Source organism: Budorcas taxicolor, chromosome 6 (genome assembly GCF_023091745.1).
Source record: "Budorcas taxicolor isolate Tak-1 chromosome 6, Takin1.1, whole genome shotgun sequence".
NCBI lineage: Eukaryota > Metazoa > Chordata > Mammalia > Artiodactyla > Bovidae > Budorcas > Budorcas taxicolor.
Genome location: NC_068915.1, coordinates 24,615,273 through 24,641,683, shown reverse-complemented (window position 1 = coordinate 24,641,683; position 26,411 = coordinate 24,615,273). Strand labels below are relative to the sequence as shown.

Here is a 26,411-nt window from a genome sequence, read left to right as displayed (position 1 = left end):
CTTTTAATTTCATGGCTGCAGTCACCATCTGCAGTGATTTTGGAGCCCCAAAAAATAAAGTCTGACACTTTATAAATGTTATTTATTTTTAATTAACAAAAGTCAGATTTTTCCCTTCAGAGTTCAAGTCTATAGTATTATATATTCTGTGGTAGCAGAGGCTCTGACACAGCAAATTGTTTAGAAGTATTTTAACCCACACACTTGAGGCTTCCCTGGTGCCTCAGACAGTAGAGAATGTGCCAGCAATGTGGGAGACCTGGGTTCAATCCCAGGATTGGGAAGATCCCCTGAAGAAGAGAATGGCAACCCACTCTAGTATTCTTGCCTGGAGAATTCCACAGAGCAGCTTGTCGGGTTACAGTCCATGGGGTCTCAAAGAGTTGGACATGACTGAGTGACTAACAGTTTCACTTTTATTTTACCCACACAGTTGCCTTAATAGAATTAGGTACTGGTATTTGCCCATCTCAATGTCTCCTACCTATAATCTTGTTACACATACTCTCCTTAGCTAAGTCAGAATCCACCAGAAGGAGAAAGCAATAGGCTCCCTTTCCCTGTCAATAGACCTCACTAGCTCCTCTCCACTCCAAAATCAAGCCTGAATTTGAGATAATGTCCCCACAGTGCCTTTACCTGAAGGTCACTATTCAAGCACCCACTGCTCATATGCTTAAGAGGGAGACGAAGCATCATCTGTTACACATTTGGCAAATGCATAGTTCACTTTTATTCTTGTTTGTATTGGGGCACTTGTATTATAAAATGCATGAGGTTTTGGTTTGCCAAAGGTACTTTTCAGACATATATTGTCTACAATATAAATTCTGCTTATCAGAAGCCAAAACACTGCCACAGAGAAATGTTCTTGTTATGAAGGAAAAATGACCCTCCTCTTCAAATTGCTCTACATGGTGACTAATTATATACAATTATTAGTTTACAATTACGGTTGGAATCAGACTTCTCCTAAATAGCCTTCTTCATGTCATGTCTAAGATGATTACAATAGAAGGGGGACATGGATGTTACCAACATGCTTCTAGACCAGAGTGAGCCCTGAATGTCCACAGTGCCCACTTGCCGTCTCCTTGTATCTTGGAGGTCTCCTAGAAGAGACTTGGAGACTGAGTCACCTGCAGCGAAGTCTTTTGAAGGACTGTGTGCTCAGTTGCTCAGTAGTGGCCGACTCTTTGCTACTCCATGGACTGTGGCCCCCAGGTGCCTCTGTCCATGGGGATTCTCCAGGCAAGGATACTGGAGTGGGTAGCCATTCCCTTCTCCATCTAAGGACTCTGGGTATGCCAAAAATGCATCCAGTATGTAAAATGAGCGGGATTTGATAAGGCTCTTATGGGTGATTAGTAGCTTTTCTAGTCAGGATATTTTGACTAAACACACAGATTACTTCAAATCACGGAGGCCAGAATAAGGGAAGTACTTGTGGAGATATGTGTGGACTGCAACTAAAGATCTGTCAGGAATCAGAAGATCTCCAGGTCCTGCTACTTTTCCTTATCTCTTGAACAACTTAACCTTGCTCATGAGATCTCTCCATTTCCCCATAGAGTCTCTCTATAGTCAGTAGCCTTCTCTACTGACTCTGCCATCTCAAGCCTCCTGAAGCCAGAGGCAAGTGCACAAATCACCATGGCCATCTCAGATTCTCTACTAACCCTGTGCTACTTCTGTTCCCCCCCACCCCACCCCACCCCCGCTTCTTGGTTTGTTTGGGTTTTCTAGTTCAGTTCAGATTACCCAGGAAGGAAATTTGATTGGCTTAGGTCAACATTTTCTTTTTGTTCTTAAATGAATATTTATCTGAAAACTCACCACTTAATCCACTCATTGTAAGTATACAACCCAATAATATTTTGTAAATTTATGGAGTCATTGAACCATCACTATAATCCAGTTTTAGAACATTTTCTTCAATATAAAAAACTTTCTTGAGCCTTTCTGCAGTCAGTCCCCAGGCTGGTCCCTGGGTGTAGGCAACCACGTATATGATTTCTGTCCCTATAAAAAATATCCTGGATATTTCCTAGAAATGGAATTGTATATGTTGGATTTTGTGAAAGGCTTCTTTCACTGCATAATGTATTTGAGATTCATGCTGTTACAGCATGCATCAGTATTTTGTATCTTCACACTGTTGAACGGTATTGTCTTTTATGGATATCCCATGTTTTGGAACATTCCAAATGCATTTCAAATGGAAAATCCAATGAGATATTCTATTTCACCAATTAATGGACATTTGAGTTGTTTCAGCATTTGACAGTTACGAATAACGCTACTCTTAACACTCATTAACTCCATATCCTGTTTTGATTACTATAGCTTTAGAGTAAGTTTTGAATTTGGGGGTGGTTGAGTCTTCCAACATTGCTCTCTTTCGAAAGTGTTTTGGCTATTCTAGGTCACTTTCATTTCCATATATATTTTGAAAGTGAAGGTGAAAGTTGCTCAGTTGTGTCCGACTTTTGCGACCCCATGGACTATACAGTTCACAGAATTCTTTAGGCCAGAATACTGGAGTGGGTAGCCTTTCCCTTCTCCAGGGGATCTTTCCAACCCAGGGATCGAACCCAGGTCTCCCACGTTGCAGGCTGATTCTTTACCAGCTGAGCCACAAGGGAAGCCCAAGAATACTGAAGTGGGTAGCCTATCCTTTCTCCAGTGGATCTTCCCAACCCAGGAATCAAACTGGGGTCTCCTGTATTGCAGACAGAGTCTCTACCAACTGGGCTATTAGGGAAGCCCATATATATTTTAGGATTTGCTTATCAATTTCTAGGAAAAAAAACTTTCTGGTATTCTAATGGGAATTGCATTGACTATTTTATCAGTTACTGATCAACTTGAGAAGAATTGCCATCTTAAAACATCAAGTCTTCTAAACTATGAACATGTAATGTCTATTTCTTTTATACTTTGCAATTTTACATACATATTTGTATTTTAATCATGAATTTATGCTGATGTCTGAAGTTTCAATCTGATAGTGCAGTGTTTAACTTTCCTTCCCCCATTCTGTATTTGTATCTCCCCTTTTCACCTTGAGAACACATTTATCTGTTTTTTCACTTGTACCTAGTATTTAGAGCTAATATATTCATTTCAATAAAACAAACTCATCAAGTGAATTTCAGGGTTTCTTTTCAGTGTTTTCCTTTTCTCTCCCTCTCTTTATCCACTCTTCTGGGGAGGGTGTGCAGTTAAGACTATGTTGTTTAAAGAACTTGGATTCTTTCTGCATCTTTTTGTGTGCTTTATTAACAATTCACATATGGTTAGGTAAAGTGTCTTCTGTTTGTATTTAATTATTTTCTATTTCTGTCTTTGTTGACGGTTATACACTTAGAAATAAATATATTTGTTTTGAAATTTGATGGTAGATTGCTGCTGCTGCTAAGTCGCTTCAGTAGTGTCTGACTCTGTGCGACCCTATAGATGGCAGCTCACCAGGCTCCCCTGTCCCTGGGATTCTCCAGGCAAGAACGCTGGAGTGGGTTGCCATTTCCTTCTCCAGTGTATGAAAGTGAAAAGTGAAAAGTGAAAAGTGAAGTCGTGTCTGACTCTTAGGGTCCCCATGGACTGCAGCTCACCAGGCTCCCCTGTCCCTGGGATTCTCCAGGCAAGAGTACTGGAGTGGGGTGCCACTGCCTTCTCCAGATGGTAGATTATTACGGTATAAAACAAGAAAATGTTCAAAACACATATCACGAGCTTTTAAAAATTTTTAAACATACAGCAGCAACTGAAATCACATTTTACACACCCTCACCACAATTTCTTCTTTCTTTTGAACCTTGGAAATGGCTTTGTGTGGCTAAAGTCAGAATCAAAATGACGCCACTTTTCCATCTCATTAGCACTTCCACACTGGCAGTAATGTTTCACAATCTGATGTCTTTGCTCAAGCACCAGATGTAATTGTACTAATGAAAAATTTTCTATTTTGATGCTTAGTGGGCTTGTCTAAATCACGAAAACTAACAAGTGATCTTTTCACATAATGCTAAAATAAATGAATTATTTAAATCATGTGTGCATCACATTAAAAGCACACAAGTTGCCTTCCCCTCCCTGTCCTGCTATGTCTGGCCTGCTGGCTCATATGTGCCATGTTTCCCGGATGTGCTCTGATGCCAGACTCCACAGTGTGAATATTCAGAGATTGAGATCAGAAGGTTTTGGGGGTCCCTTAGTCCTTTTGCTCCCTTGCCTGGAAATTGATCCCATCATATGTCCATTTTAGAGAGTGGGCTGCCGTCTATGGGGTCACACAGAGTCGGACATGACTGAAGTGACTTCGCAAGCAAGAACCCACTAGAGCCCCTCCAGATGATGTGCTAGGTATCACTGACTAGCCTTCCTTAGTTCAGTTCTGCTCATGTGACTATCTGACCTACAACAAAAAACCTAAGGAGCTAGCAGCATGGAATAAAGAAAAGAACACAGGGCAAGGAATCAGATATGCTAAGTTGTTAATTCTGGTATCCACTAGCCCTACTGATGGAAACAATCTTTCTTGATGATTCACTTTCAGTTACCTCATTAGAACACTAATTATAAAAGGCTATACTCAGGAACAGGCAGATGAAAGAGGCACAGGGCAAGGTATGGGGAAAGGACGTGATGCTTCCATGTCCTCTCCTGTGAACAAATGTTCACATGTTCACCAGCTCAGAAGTTTTTCCATTTAGATATTTAATTTCTCAGAGAAGTGTTTTCTAGTCTAGTGTACAAATATTGCATTTCTATTGTTAAATTTACTCTTAAATATTTTATTCTTTCTGAAGTTACTATGAATGGAATTATTTCCTGTGGTATAGAATATAGTATGAATGGTATAGAATATTCTTTATTAGTTCTGGTAGATTTATTGTGAAATCTTCAGGTTTTCTATATAGATAATGATGTAGTTTGCTGAGAAAAACACTTTTATTTCTTCCTTTCCAATCTGGATGAAAGTTTCTATCTCTATTTATAATCTTAATGTAGTTATAATTTTGAATAGTACTGGTGAGAGTAGACATCTTTGTTGTGTTTCAGATTTTAATAGAAAAGTATTCAGTCTTTCATTATTAAGTAAAACATTTACTGTATATTTTTCATAGATATCCTTGATCAGTTTGAGGAAGTTTTACTTATTTCTAATTAATCGAGAGTTTTAAATGAGTGGGAACCTTATTTCGTCAAATGCTTTTTATGCATTTGTTGATTCTACTAAGATGGTATATTACATTACTTGATTTTCAATCTTAAACCAACTTTGCATTCCTAAGTGAATCCTATTTGTTCATGTTTTTATCTCTTTTCATATGTTACTGATTTTTTCTAATATTGTATTGTGTCTATGTTCATGAAGGATATTGGTCTATAATTTTGTTTGCATTTTCTTTTCATTCTTTTCTATTTTTGGTGTTATGGTAATACTGGCCTTAGATAATTATTTGTGCAAAGTTTCCCTTATGTCACAAAAGAGTTTGATAAAAATTAGTATTACTTCTGAGAATATTTTTATAGAATTCAGAATTTTTGCCATTCTGCTTGGAACTTTCTTTATTTAAATTTTTAATGCAGAATCTTAAATTGTTTTAGGTCTTTTCAGTCTTCCTACCTTCTTGAATCAGTTTTAACAATTTGTTCCTTTCTAATTTTTTTCCTATTTCATCAAAGTTTTCTGATGCTTTGGCCAATCTTACCTTTTAGTGTAGGTGATATCATAGATTATCACCCAGGCTTGAACTGATCCTCGTTGGCATCCACTTGTTTGTAGCTATGGAGGGATAGAGTGTCACTATACAAAGCAAAGTTGCCAAATCGTTGTCCTATTTGTAGAGATTAGGAGAGAACACAGGCTTTCCTGGTGGCTCAGTGGTAAGGAACCCGCCTGCCAGTGCAACAGATGTGGGTTTGACCCCTAGGTCAGGATTATTCCCTGAAGAAGGAAATGGCAAACTTCTCCAGTATTCTTGCCTGGGAAATCCCATGGAGAGAGGAACCTGATTGGCCACAGTCCATGGGGTCACAAAAGAGTTGGACACCACTTAGCAACTAAACAATAGCAATGACAACAAGGGGAGAATATAAGTGAGACAAGGTTCTTTTTTAAGTGTGGGCTGGAAAACTTTCTGAGTTTTGTTCTATCCAATATACTAGTTTAACATTTCAGTGCAGTGAAAAAGTTGACTTAAAGCTCACCATTCAGAAAACTAAGATCATGGCATCCAATCCAATCACTTCATCGCAAATAGATGGGGAAACAAGTGGAAACAGTGGCAGACTTTATTTTTTTAGGCTCCAAAATCACTGCAGATGGTGATTGCAGACATTAAATTAAGAGACGTTTACTCCTTGGAAGGAAAGTTATGACCAACATAGATAGCATATTAAAAAACAGAGACATTACTTTGTCCACACAGGTCCGTCTAGTCAAGGCTATGGTTTTTCCAGTAGTCATGTATGGATGTGAGAGTTGGACTATAAAGAAAGCTGAGTGCCGAAGAATTGATGCTTTTGAACTGTGGTGTTGGAGAAGACTTTTGAGAGTCCCTTGGACTGCAAGGAGATCCAACCAGTCCATCCTAAAGGAGATCAGTCCTGGGTGTTCATTGGAAGGACTGATGTTGAAGCTGAAACTCCAGTACTTTGGCCACTTAATGTGAAGAGCTGACTCATTGGAAAAGACGCTGATGCTGGGAAAGATTGAGGGCAGGAGGAGAAGGGGACGACAGAGGATGAGATGGTTGGATGGCATCACTGACTCAATGGACATGGGTTTGGGTGGACTCTGTGGGTTGGTGATGGACAGGGAGGCCTGGCGTGTTGTGGTTCATGGAGTCACAAAGAGTCGGACACGACTGAGCAACTGAACTGAACATTTCAGCACAGATTCTTGTACTTACTCTTGGAGTCAGAGCTTTGTGATGTAGAAACAGCACTTGAAAGTGATTGACTCATCACTGTTGCTTCTGTAGTACTCAACTTGGTCTCCATGATGTTTTTGGTGCTAGTTCCTAATTATGAAAAAAGAATGAGTAGTCATCAGGGGTGTAATCAATACTAGACTGTATCATTAATATTAATATAAACATCCAGTTACAGCTTGAAGATTAGCTACTTAAAGTCTTCTGATCAAGGTATAGAAATTCAGTTTTTTGGTATCTACCTTTTGGTGAGTCAGTTAATTGCATTTTTTAAAGTGAAGGGAGATTAGACTCTCCTATTTGTCTGATACAGGTTATTTCATTTGATCACAAGTAATTTTATGAATTAAGTAGTAACTATGATCATAGCTGTGAAAAGAAGAGAGGCAAAAAGCAAAGGAGAAAAGGAAAGATATAAGCATCTGAATGCAGAGTTCCAAAGAATAGCAAGAAGAGATAAGAAAGCCTTCTTCAGTGATCAATGCAAAGAAATAGAGGAAAAAAACAGAATGGGAAAGACTAGAGATCTCTTCAAGAAAATTAGAGATACCAAGGGAACATTTCATGCAAAGATGGGCTCGATAAAGGACAGAAATGGTCTGGACCTAACAGAAGCAGAAGATATTAAGAAGAGGTGGCAAGAATACACAGAAGAACTGTACAAAAAAGATCTTCACAACCCAGATAATCATGATGATGTGATCACTAATCTAGAGCCAGACATCTTGGAAGGTGAAGTCAAGTGGGCCTTAGAAAGCATCACTACGAACAAAGCTAGTGGAGGTGGTGGAATTCCAGTTGAGCTCTTCAACTCCTGAAAGATGATGCTGTGAAAGGGCTGCACTCAATATGCCAGCAAATTTGGAAAACTCAGCAGTGGCCACAGGACTGGAAAAGGTCAGTGTTCATTCCAATCCCAAAGAAAGGCAATGCCAAAGAATGCTCAAACTACCGCACAATAGCACTCATCTCACATGCTAGTAAAGTAATGCTCAAAATTCTCCAAGCCAGACTTCAGCAATACGTGAACCCTGAACTCCCTGATGCTCAAGCTGGTTTTAGAAAAGGCAGAGGAACCAGAGATCAAATTGCCAACATCTGCTGGATCATGGAAAAAGCAAGAGAGTTTCAGAAAAACATCTATTTCTGCTTTATTGACTATGCCAAAGCCTTCGACTGTGTGGATCACAATAAAGTGTGGAAAATTCTGAAAGAGATGGGAATACCAGACCACCTGACCTGCCTCTTGAGAAATCTGTATGCAGGTCAGGAAGCAACAGTTAGAACTGGACATGGAACAACAGACTGGTTCCAAATAGGAAAAGGAGTACGTCAAGGCTGTATATTGTCACCCTGTTTATTTAACTTCTATGCAGAATACATCATGAGAAACGCTGGACTGGAAGAAACACAAGTTGGAATCAAGATTGCCGGGAGAAATATCAATCACCTCAGATATGCAGATGACACCACCCTTATGGCAGAAAGTGAAGAGGAACTAAAAAGCCTCTTGATGAAAGTGAAAGAGGAGAGCGAAAAAGTTGGCCTAAAGTTCAACATTCAGAAAACGAAGATCATGGCATCTGGTCCCATCACTTCATGGGAAAGAGATGGGGAAACAGTGGAAACAGTGTCAGACTTTATTTTTCTGGGCTCCAAAATCACTGCAGATGGTGATTGCAGCCATGAAATTAAAAGACGCTTACTCCTTGGAAGAAAAGTTATGACCAACCTAGATAGCATATTCAAAAGCAGAGACATTACTTTGCCAACTAAGGTCCATCTAGTCAAGGCTTTGGTTTTTCCTGTGGTCATGTATGGATGTGAGAGTTGGACTGTGAAGAAGGCTGAGCACCGAAGAATTGATGCTTTTGAAACTGTGGTGTTGGAGAAGACTCTTGAGAGTCCCTTGGACTGCAAGGAGATCCAACCAGTCCATTGTGAAGGAGATCAGCCCTGGGATTTCTTTGGAAGGAATGATGCTGAAGCTGAAGCTCCGGTACTTTGGCCACCTCATGAGAAGAGTTGACTCATTGGAAAAGACTCTGATGCTGGGAGGGATTGGGGGCAGGAGGAGAAGGGGACAACAGAGGATGAGATGGCTGGATGGCATCACGGACTCGATGGACATGGGTCTGAGTGAACTCTGGGAGATGGTGATGGACAGGGAGGCCTGGCGTGCTGCGATTCATGGGGTCGCAAAGAGTCGGACACGACTGAGCGATTGAAGTGACCTGATGATGATAATTTTATGTATGACTCAGAAAAGTTATAGAATTTCCCCACGGTCACATAACAGGAGCAAGCCAAATTTTTCCCGATGTGAAACTAGTTCTCAGCTACCCTAGAAAGGGATGGTAAGGTAGTAGTAGTAGTTGAAAATGGTACCATGGTTCTCATGCTGCCTAGGAGAGAATTTTCAGGTGGATTGGGTAGCTAGGAAGAAAGAGATGATAGGAAGTGAATAGAATAAACTTTTTAATTATATTTAGTTCATTTTGGGGAGTGGGGGAAGGAAATTTAACAACAAAGAAACAAAGAAAAATAAGCTGAGTTTTCAAAAATAGCATTGGGATATTTTAAATCATCTATATTTGCACTAATATTATAAAACAAAATGATCGATGACCTCCAGGCTTTTCAAAGTCCAGCACAGGACTCTTGTTAGTGTTAGCTAGATATGGTGTTGGCTGGAGTTGCAGTTTAATAGATTTTTATCACAAAGAGGTCTGGAAGCCTGAATTGTGGGTACCTTCCAGAAGGGCCAATCAGGTTTCATTCTGTGGCATTAAGCATCTACAGTGTACAGCAAATTCTTAGGACACATGAGAGATTCATGCTGGAGAAGCTGACAGTTTGTAGAAAGACCTTACAGATGATTGGTAACTGTGTCTTCTGACAAAAAAGGCTTTAGGAATTGATATGTCAAAGAAAGTGAAAAAATTTGAACATAGGCTAAGGATTAATGCTGAATATGAGAAAGAATGAGTGAAAATGGGCACAAACTTCAGGAGAATCTTGAAGTATTAAATTGAGAGGGAAATATTTGAGGAAGTAAAGAAATGTCTTATTCCTATAGCAGGAAAGCAGAAATTGATCTTTGCAATAGCGTAGAAGTAGAAAGGTACAGAAACTCAATACTTGAGGATGGAGGAACATGGGGATAAAGATTTTGCTTTTCACTGGAACTACAAGAAAAGATGCTTGAAAAACATCAGAACAGGAGTTCTTCATAAATCTTCAGAGATTTCTTCTCCTAAGCTAAAATTGGAAATCATGAAAAAGCTATCTTAATGGGTTAAAAAATTCTCTAATATGAAGCAGATTCAATAGTCTTGGTGATGGGGGGGGGGGGGGGGGAAGAATATGTAGCTAAGAAAGATGAGAGGGGCTACCAGTTTATAAAAATACAAAGAGAAGAGCAGAAAATGGAATAGCTGGGCTACAATGCCAAAAATTTTACTTGAGAGAATTACCACTATATCTACTACTGTGGGCAAGAATCCCTTATAAGAAATGGAGTAGCCCTCATAGTCAACAAAAGAATCTGAAATTCAGTACTCGGGTGCAATCTCAAACACAACAGCATGATCTCAGTTCATTTCCAAGGCAAAACATTCAACATCACAGTAATCAAAGTCTATTCACCAATCACTAATGCCAAAGAAGCTGAAATTGAATGGTTCTATGAAAACCTACAAGGCTGTCTAGAACTAACACCAGAAAAAGATGTCCCTTTCATCACAGGGGATCAGAATGCAAGAGTAGGAAGTCAAGAGATAACCTGTAATAGCAGGCAAGTTTGGCCTTGGAGTACAAAATGAAGCAGAGCAAAGGCTAGCAGAGTTTTGCCAAGAGAACACACTGGTCACAGCAAACACCCTCTTCCAACAGCACAAGAGATGACTCTACACATGGACATCACCAGAAGGTCAACATCGAAATCAGACTGATTATATTCTTTGCAGCCAAAGATGAAGAAGCTCTATACAGTCAGCAAAAACAAGACCGGGAGCTGACAGTGGCTCAGATCATGAGCTCGTTATTGCAAAATTCAGACTTCAGATGAAGAAAGTAGGGAAAGCCACTCATCAAATCAGCCACCTAATCAAATCCCTTACAATTATACAATGAAAGTGACAAATAGATTCAAGGGATTAAATCTGGTAGATAGAGTGCCTGGAGAACCATGGACAGAGGTTCATAACATTGTACAGGAGGTCGTGACCATAACCATCTCCAAGAAAAAGAGATGCAAGAAGGAAGAGTGGTTGTCTGAGGAGGCCTTACGAATAGCTGAGGAAGAAGACAGTGAAAAGCAAAGGAGAAAGGGAAAGGTATACTCAACTGAATGCAGATTTCTAGGGAAAAGCAAGGAGAGATAAGGCCTTCATAAACGAATAATGCAAAGAAATAGAGGAAAACAATAGAATGGGAAAGACTAGAGATCTCTTCAAGAAAATTGGAGACATGAAAGGAACAATCATGCGTGGATGGACATGAATAAGGAAAGAAATGATATGGACCTAACAGAGGCAGAATAGATTAATAGGTGGCAAGAACACAAAGGAACTATACAAAAAAGATCTTAATGACCCAGATAACCATGATGGTGTGATCACTCACCTAGAGCCAGATATCCTGGAGTCTGAAGTCAAATGGGTCTTAGGAAGCATCACTACAAACAAAGCTAGTGGAGGTGATGGAATTCTAGCTGAGCTATTTCAAATCCTAAAAGATGATGCTATTAAAGTGCTGCACTCAATATGTCAGCAAATTTGGAAAGCTCAGCAGTGGCCATAGGTCCGTTTTCATTCCAATCCCAAAGTAGGGAAATTCCAAAGAATGTCTAAACTACTATACAACTGAACTCATTTCTTATGCTTGTAAATTCATGCTCAAGCTAGGCTTCGACAGTACGAGAACCAAGAACTTCCAAATGTACAAGTTGGGTTTAGTAAAAGGAGAGGAATCAGAGATCAAATTGCCAACATCTGCTGGATCATGGAGATGGAGAAAGCAAGGGAATTCCAGAAAAACAGCTACTTCTACTTCATTGACTATGATAAAGCCTTTTGACTGTGTCTGTCACAACAAACTGGAAAACTCTTAAAGAGATGGGAATACCAGACCACCTTATCCGTCTCCTGAGAAACCTGTATGAAGTCAAGAAGCAACAGTTAGAACCAGACATGGAACAACAAACTGGTTCCAAATTGGGAAAGGAATAGATCAAGGTTGCATATTGTCACCCTGCTTATTTAACTTATATACAGAGTACATCATTAGAAATGCCAGGCTGGATGAATCACAAGCTGGAGTCAAGACTTCTGGGAGAAATGCCAATAACCTCAGATATGCATATGATATAACTCTAATGACAGAAAACAAGGAGAAGCTAAAGGACCCCTTGATGAGAGGGAAGGAGGAGAATGAAAAAAACCGGCTTAAAACTCAGCTTTCAAAAAGGAAGAATATAGCCTCTGGTCCCACCACTTCATGGCAAATAGAAGGGGGAGAAGTGGAAGCAGTGACAGATTTCATTTTCTTGGGTTCCAAAATCACTGCAGATGGTGACTGAAGCCATGCAATTTTAAAAATGCTTGCTTCTTGGAAGGAAAACTATAACAAACCTAGACAGAATATTAAAAAGCAGAGACATCACTTTGACGACAAAGATCCGTATAGTGAAAGCTATGGTTTTCCCAGTAGTCATGTACGACTGTGAAAGTTGGACTGTAAAGAAGACCAAGAGCCAAGAAATCGATGTTTTTAAATTGTGGTGCCAGAGAAGATTCTCGAGAGTCCCTTGGACAGCATGATCAAACCAGTTAATCCTAAATGAAATCAACCCTGAATATTCACTGGAGAACTGTTGCTGAAGCTTAAGCTCCAAACTTTGGCCACCTGATGCGAAGAGCCATCTCATTGGAAAAGATCTTGATGTTGGGAAAGGTTGAGGGGAGGAAGGGAAGGGGACGACAGAGGGTGAGATGGTTAGATGGCATTATTGTCTCAATGCACATGAGTTTGAGCAAACTCAAGGAGATAGTGGAGGACAGAGAAGCCTGGCGTGCTGCATTCCGTGGGGTTACAAAGAGTCAGAGATGACTTAGCAACTGAACAACAGCAACAATAGGTGGAATGCATGGACAGATACTTGAGAAAGTCTTATCAGTACTAGAGGGTAAGTGTAGAGAAGAGACTTTGACTCCAACCAGAGTCTTATGTTAGACCACTGACTAGAACTAAGTAGAATGAGTGTGAGGAATATGGGCTGTTTTATAGTCTGTGTTGGTATTATCAATGTGAGATCCATTTTGTATGTTTTTGGAGATTAAATCTGGTGGAGTAAACAATAAATATGGACATTAATTACATTAGGAATTTAAGGTGTGTTTATAGCAGACTGACTTTAGAGAGAGGATTTATCAAGTTAACTTGTTCAGGGAAGGGGATTAAGCAGCTTTATTCCTTTGAAATTACATAATTTGACTTACAGTATCCAATGCACATAACAAAATCTTTTGTGTGGTCACATTGTCTTCAGAAATAGAATATGGGATCAGTGAATTTTTGACAGTTAACATTTATTGAAACATATGTTATAGAATACTAGTACTCTGGTATGTTTTGTGTATGTTAAAAAATGCTTCCATAGTCAAACTACTAGGAGCTGCATAAATCTTTTTAAAAAACATCAAATGAATGTCTTTGGATTACCAAGAATTTTTATAAATATTATTGTACACTGTAAAACCCTAAGATGGTAACATGTCCTCCAGTACCCACACCAAAGGAAGAGGAACTCAGATAATGAAACCAGACTCTGACAGGTCCCCAAAGATTCCAGAGAAGCACAGAATGGTGGCAAGGAAGCGATGTATAAAGCTTCCAGGGGAATATAGGAAGAGGAGAACATCTATTTTTATGTAAATATTATATTTCCTTTTTCTTGTCTATATTATTTACAGGCTGGACTAAGGGAGGCATTAAGGGTCTATTGGAATGGTGTGCTTAGCACGTCTCTTGCCAAACCATCAAGTACCACCTACAGTAGCCCTAGAAAAGTAGGCTGAGCAGACGGCTGAGAGCTCCCTGTTGCTTAGGGCTGGCCTCATGGGGGTGTTTAGGTGTCTCTAGATCTCTCTATTCTCTAATCCAATTTCCCAAGGTAAGTGCTTATAGGAACTTGAGACTGATCCTAGGTCAGGAATAAACTTATATCTGTACTTAGAGTGGCTTTTTGCATTGTATGCTTCCTTGGTGGCTCAGATGGTAAAGAATCCTCCCTCCTGTAATGAGGGAGACCTGGATTGGATCCCTGGGTTGGGAAGATCCCCTGGAGGAGGGCGTGGCAACCCACTCCAGTACTCTTGCCTGGAGAATTCCATGGACAGGAGAGCCTGGCGGGCTATAGTCCGTGGGGTTGCAAAGAGTCGGACACAACTGAGTAACTAAGCACACACAGCACACCACCCAAATCAAGTGGGCTGAGACATTGGTGACCTTGGAGCAATGTCATAATTTTCTAATCTCTTTGTTCTTTCTTAGAGACCGCTGATAAATGGATGTTGACTTTCTATTTCCTTAAACTCTATTTTAACAGTGTTTCTTAGAGCCATAGCAAATACTGATAGGAGTTTCTTCTTTGTTTTTTCATATTTATTGATCTTATTTACTCATAAGGTGTTACATATGAAAAGTCAGCAATCATATTTGTGAGGACATTAAAAATTTCTCAACACTTGAGCTGCCCCTTTTGAAAACTCTAATTCATGATTATCAATGAGGTCATTCCCAGGTCAGGTGATGGGTGAAAAAGAGTTGCTTTGCTTTCCAGTTGTAGAACACATTCATTTTTTATTTTACTATAAATAGAATTTAAGTAAACAAAATAATGGCTACCTCAGTAAATTTTTACTGTACCACTAAAGCCTGAAGGCCTCTGTAGGGAAGCCTTGCAGGCTGTCTTTGATGCTAAGAGAGAGAAACAGCCAGCAGTCCACTCTGAACTTACCACCACTGCACGGCTTCAAACTCAGCAGCTCAACTTCTATTTGTTTGATATATTCACATTTTGGACTTCCTCAAAAGATTTTATGAGGAAATGTTTCTGCTAATTACAAACAATTTTAGACAACTATTGCCTTAGTAATGAGGGTCCTAAAATCAGACCTTGTCTGTCCACACTAAAAGTAAGATGAACAAGATCAGAGTAGGCAGAAATAATAAGATCTTTCATTATTATGAAATTGATATGCTAATACTATTTCTACACAATGCCCAGAGATATCACCTTTTACTTGGACTTATTTGTCCTTTTAGAAACACAATTCTAATAAGTTTGTTGTGTGTATTTATGTATGTGTATACATGTTATCCACTTAAAGAAGCAACCTAAAATAAATAACCATTCATAGTAGGTTGGAAATCTCACCCAAATGGAAAAGAATCCTATAAGCATGGAAAGAATCAGAACATGTACGAAAACAGAAAAGAAAGGTAAAAAGTTATAAAATTGTGTGACTATTTTGTGTTGTAAGAAAAGTATGCTATATAAGCAGTTAATACCTGAAAGGCTCATTATTTAATATCCAAGTGTAACAGTTGAGGTTAAAATAATAATACTTATTCATCATATAATATTTGATTATGAATTAGTTCAATGGAGAAAAAAATTTGAAATTAAAAGGCTAACTTTCAAATTGCAAATTGTTATTATGAATTTGCACTTTTGTGTTAAGTCATTTAACCTCTCTGAAACTCATTCTGTTTAAATAATAATTTTAAAATAATCTTTAAAAATGATAATACAACCTAAGGTGTGAACAAGATGATGGATTAGGAAGGTCCTGAGCTCACCTCTGTCTACATGCATAGTGAAATTACAACTATTTATAGAGACACTATCTCTGAATGACTAGTATAAAAGATTTTCCACAACTAAAGATATTAAGTGGAGATAAGTAATTTACATTGTAAAGAACTCAAGGTAATGATAATGAAGATGGTCAATGGACTTGGGAGAAGAATGACAAGCTCAATGAACTTGGGAGTGAATCACAGTGAGAAGTTTAATAAAGAGCTGGAAAACATAGTGAAGAATCAAACAGAGCTGATACTTCTCTAAACAAGGTATATAGATGGTCCATGAGCATCTAAGATACTCAACATTATCAGTCCTTAGGAAAGTGTGAATCAAGGCCACAGTGAGGTAGCATTTCACTCTCACTAGAACGGGTATGACAAAAAAGAGAGACACCAGTATTGGCTAGAAAATGAAGAACTGATACCCTTATTCATTCCTGGTAGGACTTAATATAAGGCAGCTGCTCTGGAAAGCAGTTCCTCAGAATTATACGTAGTGTTACCATGTGACTCCACAATTACACGTCAAGCTGTTCATTGTTGACCTGAAACAAATGGACTGCCAGATATTTCTCCAGCAAAGATGCATTTATTTGGGATCAGAAGAGAGCTGCAATTCAGAGTCTGTGACCATGGTGAGCCACGTGCAAGTTACCGCACAGCAAGGAAAAAACAGTTTTATAGAGGGGAAAAAGAAGTGGGAATGGCTATAGTAAACAAAAGTGTATGGCTCTTCATTGAGTCATTGCCAGGAAAGAAGAGGGTCATTCTTCCTATTGGGCTCTGCTATTGACCCAGAAGAGGGCCCTCTTCTGGCCCATCAACTCTATTTAAAATATTCAAGTTTTGTTTATTAAATTTGAACAATACCCGAGAAATGAAAACACATGATCACACAAAAACATGTACATAAATGTTCTTAGCATCATTATTTACAATAGGTTAAAATGTAGAAACAGCCCAAATGTCCATCAACTAATAAATAAGGAAAATGTGATCTGTTTACACAATGGATCTAATTAGTCATAAAAACGTATGAACTACAGATACATGTTATAGCACGGATGAACCTAAGAACATTATACTAAGTGAAAGAAGCCAGACACAAAAGATCATGTGCTACATGATTCCATTTATATGAAATTTCTAGAATAGGTAAATCTGTAAAAGTAGAAAGTAGGGTAATGGTTGCCAGGGACTAAAGGAAGGGTGGAATGGGGTGTGATTGTGATAGATATAGAGTTTTTTTTTAGGGGTGATGAAAATGTTCCAGGTGATTACACAAGCTTGTAAATATACTAAAACTCACTGAATGGAATACTGAATATTATAGCATATGAACGATAAAAGAAAACTGGTGGCAAAACAAATGGCCATTACTCACCGTCACCTTCAGCTCTGAGGGTTACTAGAGACGGTGTTAACACATGAGGCATTTGTGTGGGTTCCTTGTTGGAAGTTCTTAATTTGATAAGATAGATGACATTATTATTAGTTACAATTTCATCTCACTGGTCAAGGAGTAAATAAAAGTAAGTCTAATTTGAAGGTGAAAATCTTTCTATAGATACTGGGTAAAATTTGTATAGTTCTGTGTATTCTTGCCACCTCTTCTTAGTATCTGCTGCTTCTGTTAGGTCCATACCATTTCTGTCCTTTATTGAGCCCATCTTTGCATGAAATGTTCCCTTGATATCTCTAATTTTCTTGAAGAGATCTCTAGTCTTTCCCATTCTATTGTTTTCCTCTATTTCTTTGCACTGATCACTAAGGAAGGCTTTCTTATCTCTCCTTGCTATTCTTTGGAACTCTGTACTCAAATGGATATATCTTTCATTTTCTCCTTTGCCTATCACTTCTCTTCCTTACAAAGCTATTTGTAAGGCCTCTCCAGACAACCATTTTGCCTTTTTACACTTCTTTTTCTTTGGGGTGGTCTTGATCCCTGCCTCCTGTACAATGTCACGAACCTCTGTCCATAGTTCTTCAGGCACTCTGTCTGTCAGATCTAATCCCTTGAATCTATTTCTCACTTACACTATATAATCATAAGGAATTTTATTTATGTCATACCTGAATGGTCTAGTGGTTTTCCCTACTTTCTTCAGTTTAAGTCTGAATTTGGCAATAAGGAGTTCATGATCAGAGCCACAGTCAACTCCCGGTCTTGTTTTTGCTGACTGTATAGAGCTTCTCCATCTTTGGCTGCAAAGAATATAATCAGTCTGATTTCAGTGTTGACCATCTGGTGATGTCCATGTGTAGAGTCTTCTCCTGTGTTGTTGGAAGAGGGTGTTTGCTCTGACCAGTGCATTCTCTTGGCAAAACTCTATTATCCTTTGCCCTGCTTCATTCTGTATTCCAAAGCCAAATTTACCTGTTACCCCAGGTATTTCTTGACTTCCTACTTTTGCATTCCAGTCCCCTATAATGAAAAGGCCATTTTTGGGGGGGTGTTAGTTCTAGCAGTTCTTGTAGGTCTGCATAGAACCGTTCAACTTTAGCTTCTTCAGCATTACTGGTCAGAGCATAGACTCGGATTACTGTGATATGGAATGGTTTGCCTTGGAAATGAACAGAGATCATTCTGTCGTTTTTGAGGTTGCATCCAAGTACTGCATTTCAGACTCTTTTGTTGATTATGAGGGCTACTCCACTTCTTCTAAGGGATTCTTGCCCACAGTGGTAGATAAAATGGTCATCTGAGTTAAATTCACCTATTCCAGTCCATTTTAGTTCACTGATTCCTAAAACGTTGATGCTCACTCTTGCCATCTCCTGTTTGACCGCTTCCAATTTGCTCTCATCTAACATTCCAAATTCCTATGCAATATTGCTCTTTAAAGCATTGAACTTTATTTCCATCACCAGTCACATCCACAACCGTGTGTTGTTTTTTGCTTTGGCTCTCTCTTCATTCTTTCTGGAGTTATTTCTCCACTGATCTCCAGTCGCATATTGGGCACCTACCAACCTGGGGAGTTCATCATTCAGTGTCCTATCTTTTTGCCTTTTCATACTGTTCATGAGGTTCTCAAGGCAAGAATACTGAAGTGGTTTGCCATTCCCTTCTCCAATGGATCACGTTTTGTCAGAACTCTCCACCATGAGCTGTCCATCTTTGGTAGCCCTACATGGCATGGCTCATAGTTTCACTGAGTTAGGCAAGGCCATGGTCCATGTAATCAGACTGATTAGTTTTCTGTGATTGTGGTTTTCAGTCTGCCTGCCCTTTGATGGAGAAGGATAGGCTTATGGAAGCTTCCTGAAGGGAGAGACTGAGTGTGGGGGAAACTGGGTCTTGTTCTGATGGGTGGGGCCATGCTCAATAAATCTTTAATCAAATTTTCTCTTGATGGGTGGGCTGTGTTCCCTCCCTGTTATTACCTTGGGCCAAACTATGGTGGAGGTAATGAAGATAATGGCGTCCTCCTTCAAAAGGTCCCATCAATGCATTGCTACAGTCAGTGCCCCCAGCCACTGCTGACCCACGTCTCCACTGGAGACTCCTGGAAACCCATGGGGAAGTCTGGGTCAGTCTCTTGTAGGGTCACTGCTCCTTTCTTCTGGATCCTGGTGCACACAAGGTTTGTGCCCTCCAAGAATCTGTTTCCCAGTCTTGTGTAAGTTCTGGCAGTTCTATGGTGGAGTTAATGGTGGCCTTCTCCAAGAGGGCTTATGCCCTACCCAGGTCTGCTGCACCCAGAACCCACACAACAGTCCACTGCTGACCCATACCTCTGCGGGAGACATTCAAACACAGTTCTGTCTCAGTCTCTGTGGGGTCTGGGTCCTGGTGTGCACAATGTTTGTTTGAGCCCTCTGAGCATCTCTGGTGGGTATGGGGTTTGATTCTAATCATGATTTCATCACTCCTACCATCTTGCTGGAGAATTTCCTTTGCCCTTGGACCTGGGGTATCTCCTCAAGGCAGAAGCAGAAGATAAAAGAAGAGGTGGCAAGAATACACAGAACTGTACAAAAAGATCTTCATGACCCAGATAATCACAATGATGTGATCATTCACCTAGAGCCAGATATCCTGGAATGTGTAGTCAAGTGGGCCTTAGGAAGCATCACTACAGACAAAGCTAGTGGAGGTGATGGAATTCCAGTTGAGCTATTTCAAGTCCTAAAAGATGATGCTGTGAAAGTGTCACACTCAATATGCCAGCAAATTTGGAAAATGCAGCAGTGGTCATAGGACTGGAAAAGGTCAGTTTTCATTCCAATCCCAAAGAAAGGCAATACCAAAAAATGCTCAAACTACCGCATATTGCACTCACTCATCTCACATGCTAGCAAAGTAATGCTCAAAATTCTCCAAGCCAGGCTTCAGCAGAATGTGAACTGAGTATTTCCAGACGTTCAAGCTGGATTTAGAAAAGGCAGAGGAACCAAAGATCAAATTACCAACATCTGTCGGATCATAAAAAAAGCAAGAGAGTTCCAGAAAAACATCTATTTCTGCTTTATTGATTATACCAAAGCCTTTGGATGTGTGAATCACAACAAACTGTGAAAAACTCTTAGAGATGGGAATACCAGACCACCTCACCTGCCTCCTGTAAATCTGTATGCAGGTCAGGAACCAACAGTTAGAACTGGACATGGAACAACAGACTGGTTCCAAATCAGGAAAAGAGTACATCAAGGTGGTATATTGTCACCCTTCTTATTTAACTTATATGCAGAGTACATCTTGAGAAACGCTGGGCTGGGTGAAGCACAAGCTGGAATCAAGACTGCTGGGAGAAATATCAATAACCTGGAAGAAAGCAAAGAAGAGCTAAAAAGCGTCTAGATGAAAGTGAAAGAGGAGAGTGAAAAAGTTGGCTTGAAACTCAACATTCAGAAAACGAAGATCATGGCATCTGGTCCCATCACTTCATGGCAAATAGATGGGGAAGCAGTGGAAGCAGTGTGAGACTTTATTATTTTGGGCTCCAAAACCACTTCAGATGGTGATTGCAGCCATGAAATTAAAAGATGTTTGCTTCTTGGAAGAAAAGCTATGACCAATATAGACAGCATATTCAAAAGCAGAGACATTACTTTGCCAACAAAGGTCTGTCTAGTCAAAACTATGGTTTTTTCCAGTAGTCATGTATGGATGTGAGAGTTGGACTATAAAGAAAGCTGAGTGCTGAAGAACTGATGCTTTTGAACTGTGGTGTTGGAGATTCTTGAGAGTCACTTGGACAGCAAGGAGATCCAACCAGTTCATCCTAAAGGAAATCAGTCCTGAATATTCATTGGAAGGACTGATGCTGAAGCTGTCCAATATTTTGACCACCTGATGAGAAGAACTGACTCCTTGGTAAAGAACCTGATACTGGGAAGGATTGAAGGCAGGAGGAGAAGGGGATGACAGAGGATGAAGTGGTTGGATGGCATCCCCAACTCAATGGACATGAGTTTGAGTGAACTCCGGGAGATGGTGATGGACAGGGAGGCCTGGCGTGCTGTGATTCATGGGGTCACAAAAAGTTGGACATGACTGAGCGACTGAACTGAACTGAAACTTTTGTGTAGCTTTACTTTTTCCATTTCCCATTTTTGTCCACCTTAAGGAATATAATTACTGAATGCTTAGGTGGCCCAGTAAACACACACACACACACACACACACACACACACACACACACACACACACACACACACACATTTCAGCCACATTTTTGTATAACAGGCCTCCAAAGCAGATCTCTATTGCAGATTGTTACCTGGGTATGTTGAAACATGCAACAAAAGTTGTAAAAGTAAATGATTTAAAATCATTTTATTTTTCCTAGTGAGAAAAACTACTTGGTCAATAGGACCTAGGAGTAATAAATCTGAAAACTCATGTAATTAATTTTTTTCATTTATGAAATATTGAACTCCCACTCTGTTCAAGGCCATCTCCAAGGCTTTGGAGGGCAGTATCTAACTCTTAAGTCATTTTGGTTTTTTCCGTGCTCCTCCTCCCACTCCCTGCAGCCACCACATGCTCCAGCTGGCCCTTAGTCATCTTTGTAACCTATGTTACCATGAAGAACAATTCCTGGCACAGAGTAGGCATGTAGTAAATGCTGTTTCAGGGAAGATGGCACTCATACAGGATAGAGGGACCAACCAAAGGATAAAGATCTTTAAGCAGTGAACACAACTGACTGGTTTGCTACTCATAATAGCATTCCCTTTTTTCTTAAAGCATGTTAGAATGTCTTTGTGAATAGGGCACAGGCTCTACTTTTACTATGTGACATTTATAAAATCTTGGTTCTTATATATATGCATTATGTGTTTGAGGGAGGAACTATTTAGCTCTGCACAGTTTACGTGACACTTTAAAACCCTGGTCCAGCCTAAGTTTTCAAGGGTAAGCTGGCTGGAGCTGTATACTGGAATACAGGAGGGAACCATAAGAGGAAGATAAGATCTTTGGAGGGTTGCTGAGGACAAACACCTCTAAGCAGCTGGTGAAGGTTTGGTTTATTGCTCACTCCTCTTTCTTCACTGCTTATTAGGGAATACAGGTTATTCTAGTAACAGAAACAGAGAAGGCACTGGCACCCCACTCCAGTACTCCTGCTTGGAAAACCCCATGGGTGGAGGAGCCTGGTGGGCTGCAGTCCATGGGGTCGCGAAGAGTCAGACCCTACTGAGTGAATTCACTTTCACTTTTCACTTTCAGGCATTGGAGAGGGCAAGGGCAACCCACTCCAGTGTCCTTGCCTGGAGAATCCCAGGGACGGGGGAGCCTGGTGGGCTGCCGTCTATGGGGTTGCACAGAATCGGACGCGACTGAAGCGACTTAGCAGCAGCAGCAGCAACTGAAAGTGACTGTAATAGGCAGATTCTGTGTGTTATAATGTGGAGAGCAATTGAGACTATCTAAAATTTTTCTACACTCAATATGTGGTTATATCTAAAAGAAGAAACCAACAACAGAAATGTTATCGCTGAAAGTTAGGTTTGAGATTTTGCATTGTCCACTCACATGATCCCAATACCTTAAGGTAAAGATTTTTTGTTTTGTGTGTTTTTTAAGGTAAAGATGTTAAAAATGTAAAGTAAGTGTCCCCTCCAGCCAAACATAGTGCCTTTGTTTTCACCTCATCACTATTCTTGGTCCCAATAATAACATTAATTAAATTCTTACCATAAATAATAAAGGAATCTACAAACTCCTGTAATTAATTTTTACATAATAATTATCATTGTGCCATTATGTTTTATTGGCATATATTTCATTTACTGCTTGAAAATCGAAGATACAGAGATGATAACAGAAAATAATTAGGACACATAATGGTAAATAGAAAAAATGTGTATCATCTTTGAGTTTCTGAAGTTCTGGGTCCTTTCCTTTTATACCTATCATGTTTGACAGTGAGAAGAGATGGAACAAATTTGAGCTTTTGCTCAAGTATTCATCAGAAATCTATTTGGCTTCTGTTTCATCTTGGTCTTTAGAAAATAGAAGAGTTAATTGGTTGTACATTTCTGATGTTCCTGGGACTTGTGTGTGAACAGGGATCTTGTGATGATGCTGATGATCTCTATATATGGTCACTGTAACAATTTCCATAACAAAAAAAGGGTTAGTGTATTTTAGATTTATTATTAATGTATAAATATTCATTTTCAAATATGGGTAAGCATTTTAGTAAAATTTTTTTCATGTACTAAAAATGTTAAAATTCTGAAGTACAAATGCATCTTTATAATTGCAAAATTTAAGTGTTGCAATATCTAATGAGGATTGTTATGTCTGTCAATTATATTCACAAAATTAATAATACTACATAATAGTTAACCAAAGAAATAGACTGAATTTAATATGAACATTAAGAGATTATATTTATATTTGGAGCTTCCCAGATGGCTCAGTGGGTAAAGAATCTGCCTGCAGTGCAGAAGATGCAGGAGACATGGGTTTGATCCCTGGGTCAGGAAGATTCCCTGGAAGATCCCCTGGAGGAAGACATGGCAACCCACTCCAGTATTCTTGCCTGGAGAATTCAATGGACAGAGAAGCCTTGTCAGCTACAGTCCACAAGGTAGCAAAGAGTCAGACACGACTGAAATGACTTAACACGCATAGCTATACATATCCTTTAGGGATACATCATTTTGAGTCAACAAATGTTTATAAAAGATTAAATCATAAGAATATAATTCTACTCTGTGAAAAGTGGTTTAGTAAAGTATCATTCATAATATTTTCCAAAATAACCTTTTAGAGTTGTGTTTAATTCCATTTAGAACACAAGAGTTTTAAGAAAGTGTCTAATTTTGGAACATGTCATAACTTGTGAAGATAAACTACAAGCAAAATGTCACCTTTACTACTTTGAAATTTTATAAAAAGGAAAAAAAAAGTAACAGAGATATCCCAAGTAGTTCAAGTTAAATTCAAACTTCACAAAGAATACAAAGACAATGGATAAAAGAGAAAGATATGGAGAAAAATGTGGCCCCCAAGCCTATTTTTCCCCATTAATCATATAAGAAAATTTACAAGAATGCATTTTAAAAGTCTTCCTTATAGTTTTATCTTTGTTTCTAGAGTGAAAGTGCATCTTAAACACCACCACAACTGGCCTCCTATAGGGAAGAAATGGCCAAAAATCCCTGGTCTCTCCACTGACCTCAATTAAAACTGAATGTCTATTTAGTATCAAAAATTTGAAGTATCTGTGCTGAGAAGTTTTATTTCTGCATTATGATTTAGCTTGTTAAAATATCTGCCTATAAAGTGTTTTTAAAATGTTGAATAATAGTTATATTTTAATAATGAAATTGCAGGTGTATTTTTAAAATTTCCTTTTATAATGATGATATTCAGTGTTGACCAAATGTTGATTTTAACCCTGGCCATTTGGCCTTTGAATGAAACGGGCAGAGCATGTGATACACATCTAGAAATAGATCAAATCCCATCTCTCTAATTGAGTAAACTTCTGAAAACAAGCCTGCTCTGGGCAAAGCTCTCTCAGCACCTGTGCCACCGTGACTACTTCACTCCAAGGATTCCTATCTTGGCTGCACGTTTTCCATTTTTCTAATGATAGAATTTCTGCCATTGTCATAAGGAAGAAAATGTATGTATTTTAGATAAATATGAACATTTAAATTAACTATCTTTTGCCCTTTAAGAAGAAAATCTGATGGGGACAACTTAAAATGAAAATAAAAATGTTTCTCCATGTTGTATTTTTTGGTAAATCCTTTATGTCTAAAATGACCTTGATGGCCATGAGGAGTGGGGAATAAAAATAATTTCACTATAGATATACTTTTTATGGTATTATTATATCATTTAAAAGTGGTTACTTTGAAGAATGAGACAACATATAAAACTCCTCACAAGCCTGAAAAGAGAAAGCCATATATCCTGATACACTGGTTAGAATATGAGAATTTGAGGCAAATTTTCCATGGTCTTCTTTGTTGTTGTTTAGTCACTAAGTTGTGTCCCACTCTTTGAGACTTCATGGACTGTAGTATGCCAGGCTTCTCTGTCCTCCCCTAGTTACCAAAGTTTGCTCAAATTCATGTCCACTGAGTCAGGGATGCTATCTAACCATCTCATCCTCTGCTGCCCCCTGCTCCATTTGCCTTCAATCTTTCCTAGCATCAGAGTCTTTTCCAATGAGTTAGCTCTTCACATCAGATGGCCAAAGTATTGGTGCTTCAGCTTCAGCATCAGTCCTTCCAATGTATATTCCTCACCTGTGTATTAAGTCTATTGTTTTTAGGAACACAGGCAATATCAATATATTAAGTCCAACTAACTTATGCCCTTAATATATAAGTGGTGATCAAGTAAATCAGATAAGAAAGAGTTCCTTTCTCTTCTCCACTCTTGCTCCTTCATTTTCCTTCATCTGCAATGGACCCCTAGCTGCCTGATGTCTTCCCCCATCTCTTCCACCATGCCAGACTTTGTTTCTCATCCTGGATCCCAGTAGTTTGTGGACAGCAGAATTTGTCTTCCCTTTTTCATCTCTTCTCCACCATTATTCTTTCAGCTGGTTTCTTCAGAGACCCCAGAATGTACTCATTTCCTACTTTCTCCCACTGTTCTATTAGATTTTAGCTCTTAAAGCCCTTTGAAATGGATTTTAAATGATACTAGATAGAGTGCCTGATGAACTATGGAATGAGGTTCATGACATTGTACAGGAGACAGGGATCAAGACCATCTCCATGGAAAAGAAATGCCAAAAAGCAAAATGGCTGTCCGGGAAGGCCTTACAAATAGCTGTGAAAAGAAGAGAGGCAAAAAGCAAAGCAGAAAAGGAAAGATATAAGCATCTGAATGCAGAGTTCCAAAGAATAGCAAGAAGAGATAAGAAAGCCTTCTTCAGCGATCAATGCAAAGAAATAGAGGCAAACAACAGAATGGGAAAGACTAGAGATCTCTTCAAGAAAATTAGAGATACCAAGGGAACATTTCATGCAAAGATGGGCTCGATAAAGGACAGAAATGGTCTGGACTTAACAGAAGCAGAAGATATTAAGAAGAGGTGGCAAGAATACATGGAAGAACTGTACAAAAAGATCTTCACGACCCAGATAATCATGATGATGTGATCACTAATCTAG

At 39.2% G+C, this 26,411-nt stretch overlaps 1 protein-coding gene across 2 annotated transcripts in view; it reads right to left on the bottom strand.

Moving 5' to 3' along the window:
• Positions 1-26,411, bottom strand: part of EMCN (endomucin) — a 128,896-nt gene that overhangs the window by 50,693 nt on the left and 51,792 nt on the right. For both annotated transcript variants that reach the window (XM_052642106.1, XM_052642104.1), the window contains exon 3: positions 6,921-7,031. In XM_052642106.1, coding sequence (XP_052498066.1) covers positions 6,921-7,031 — 111 coding nt within the window. The remainder of the gene's footprint in view (positions 1-6,920; positions 7,032-26,411) is intronic.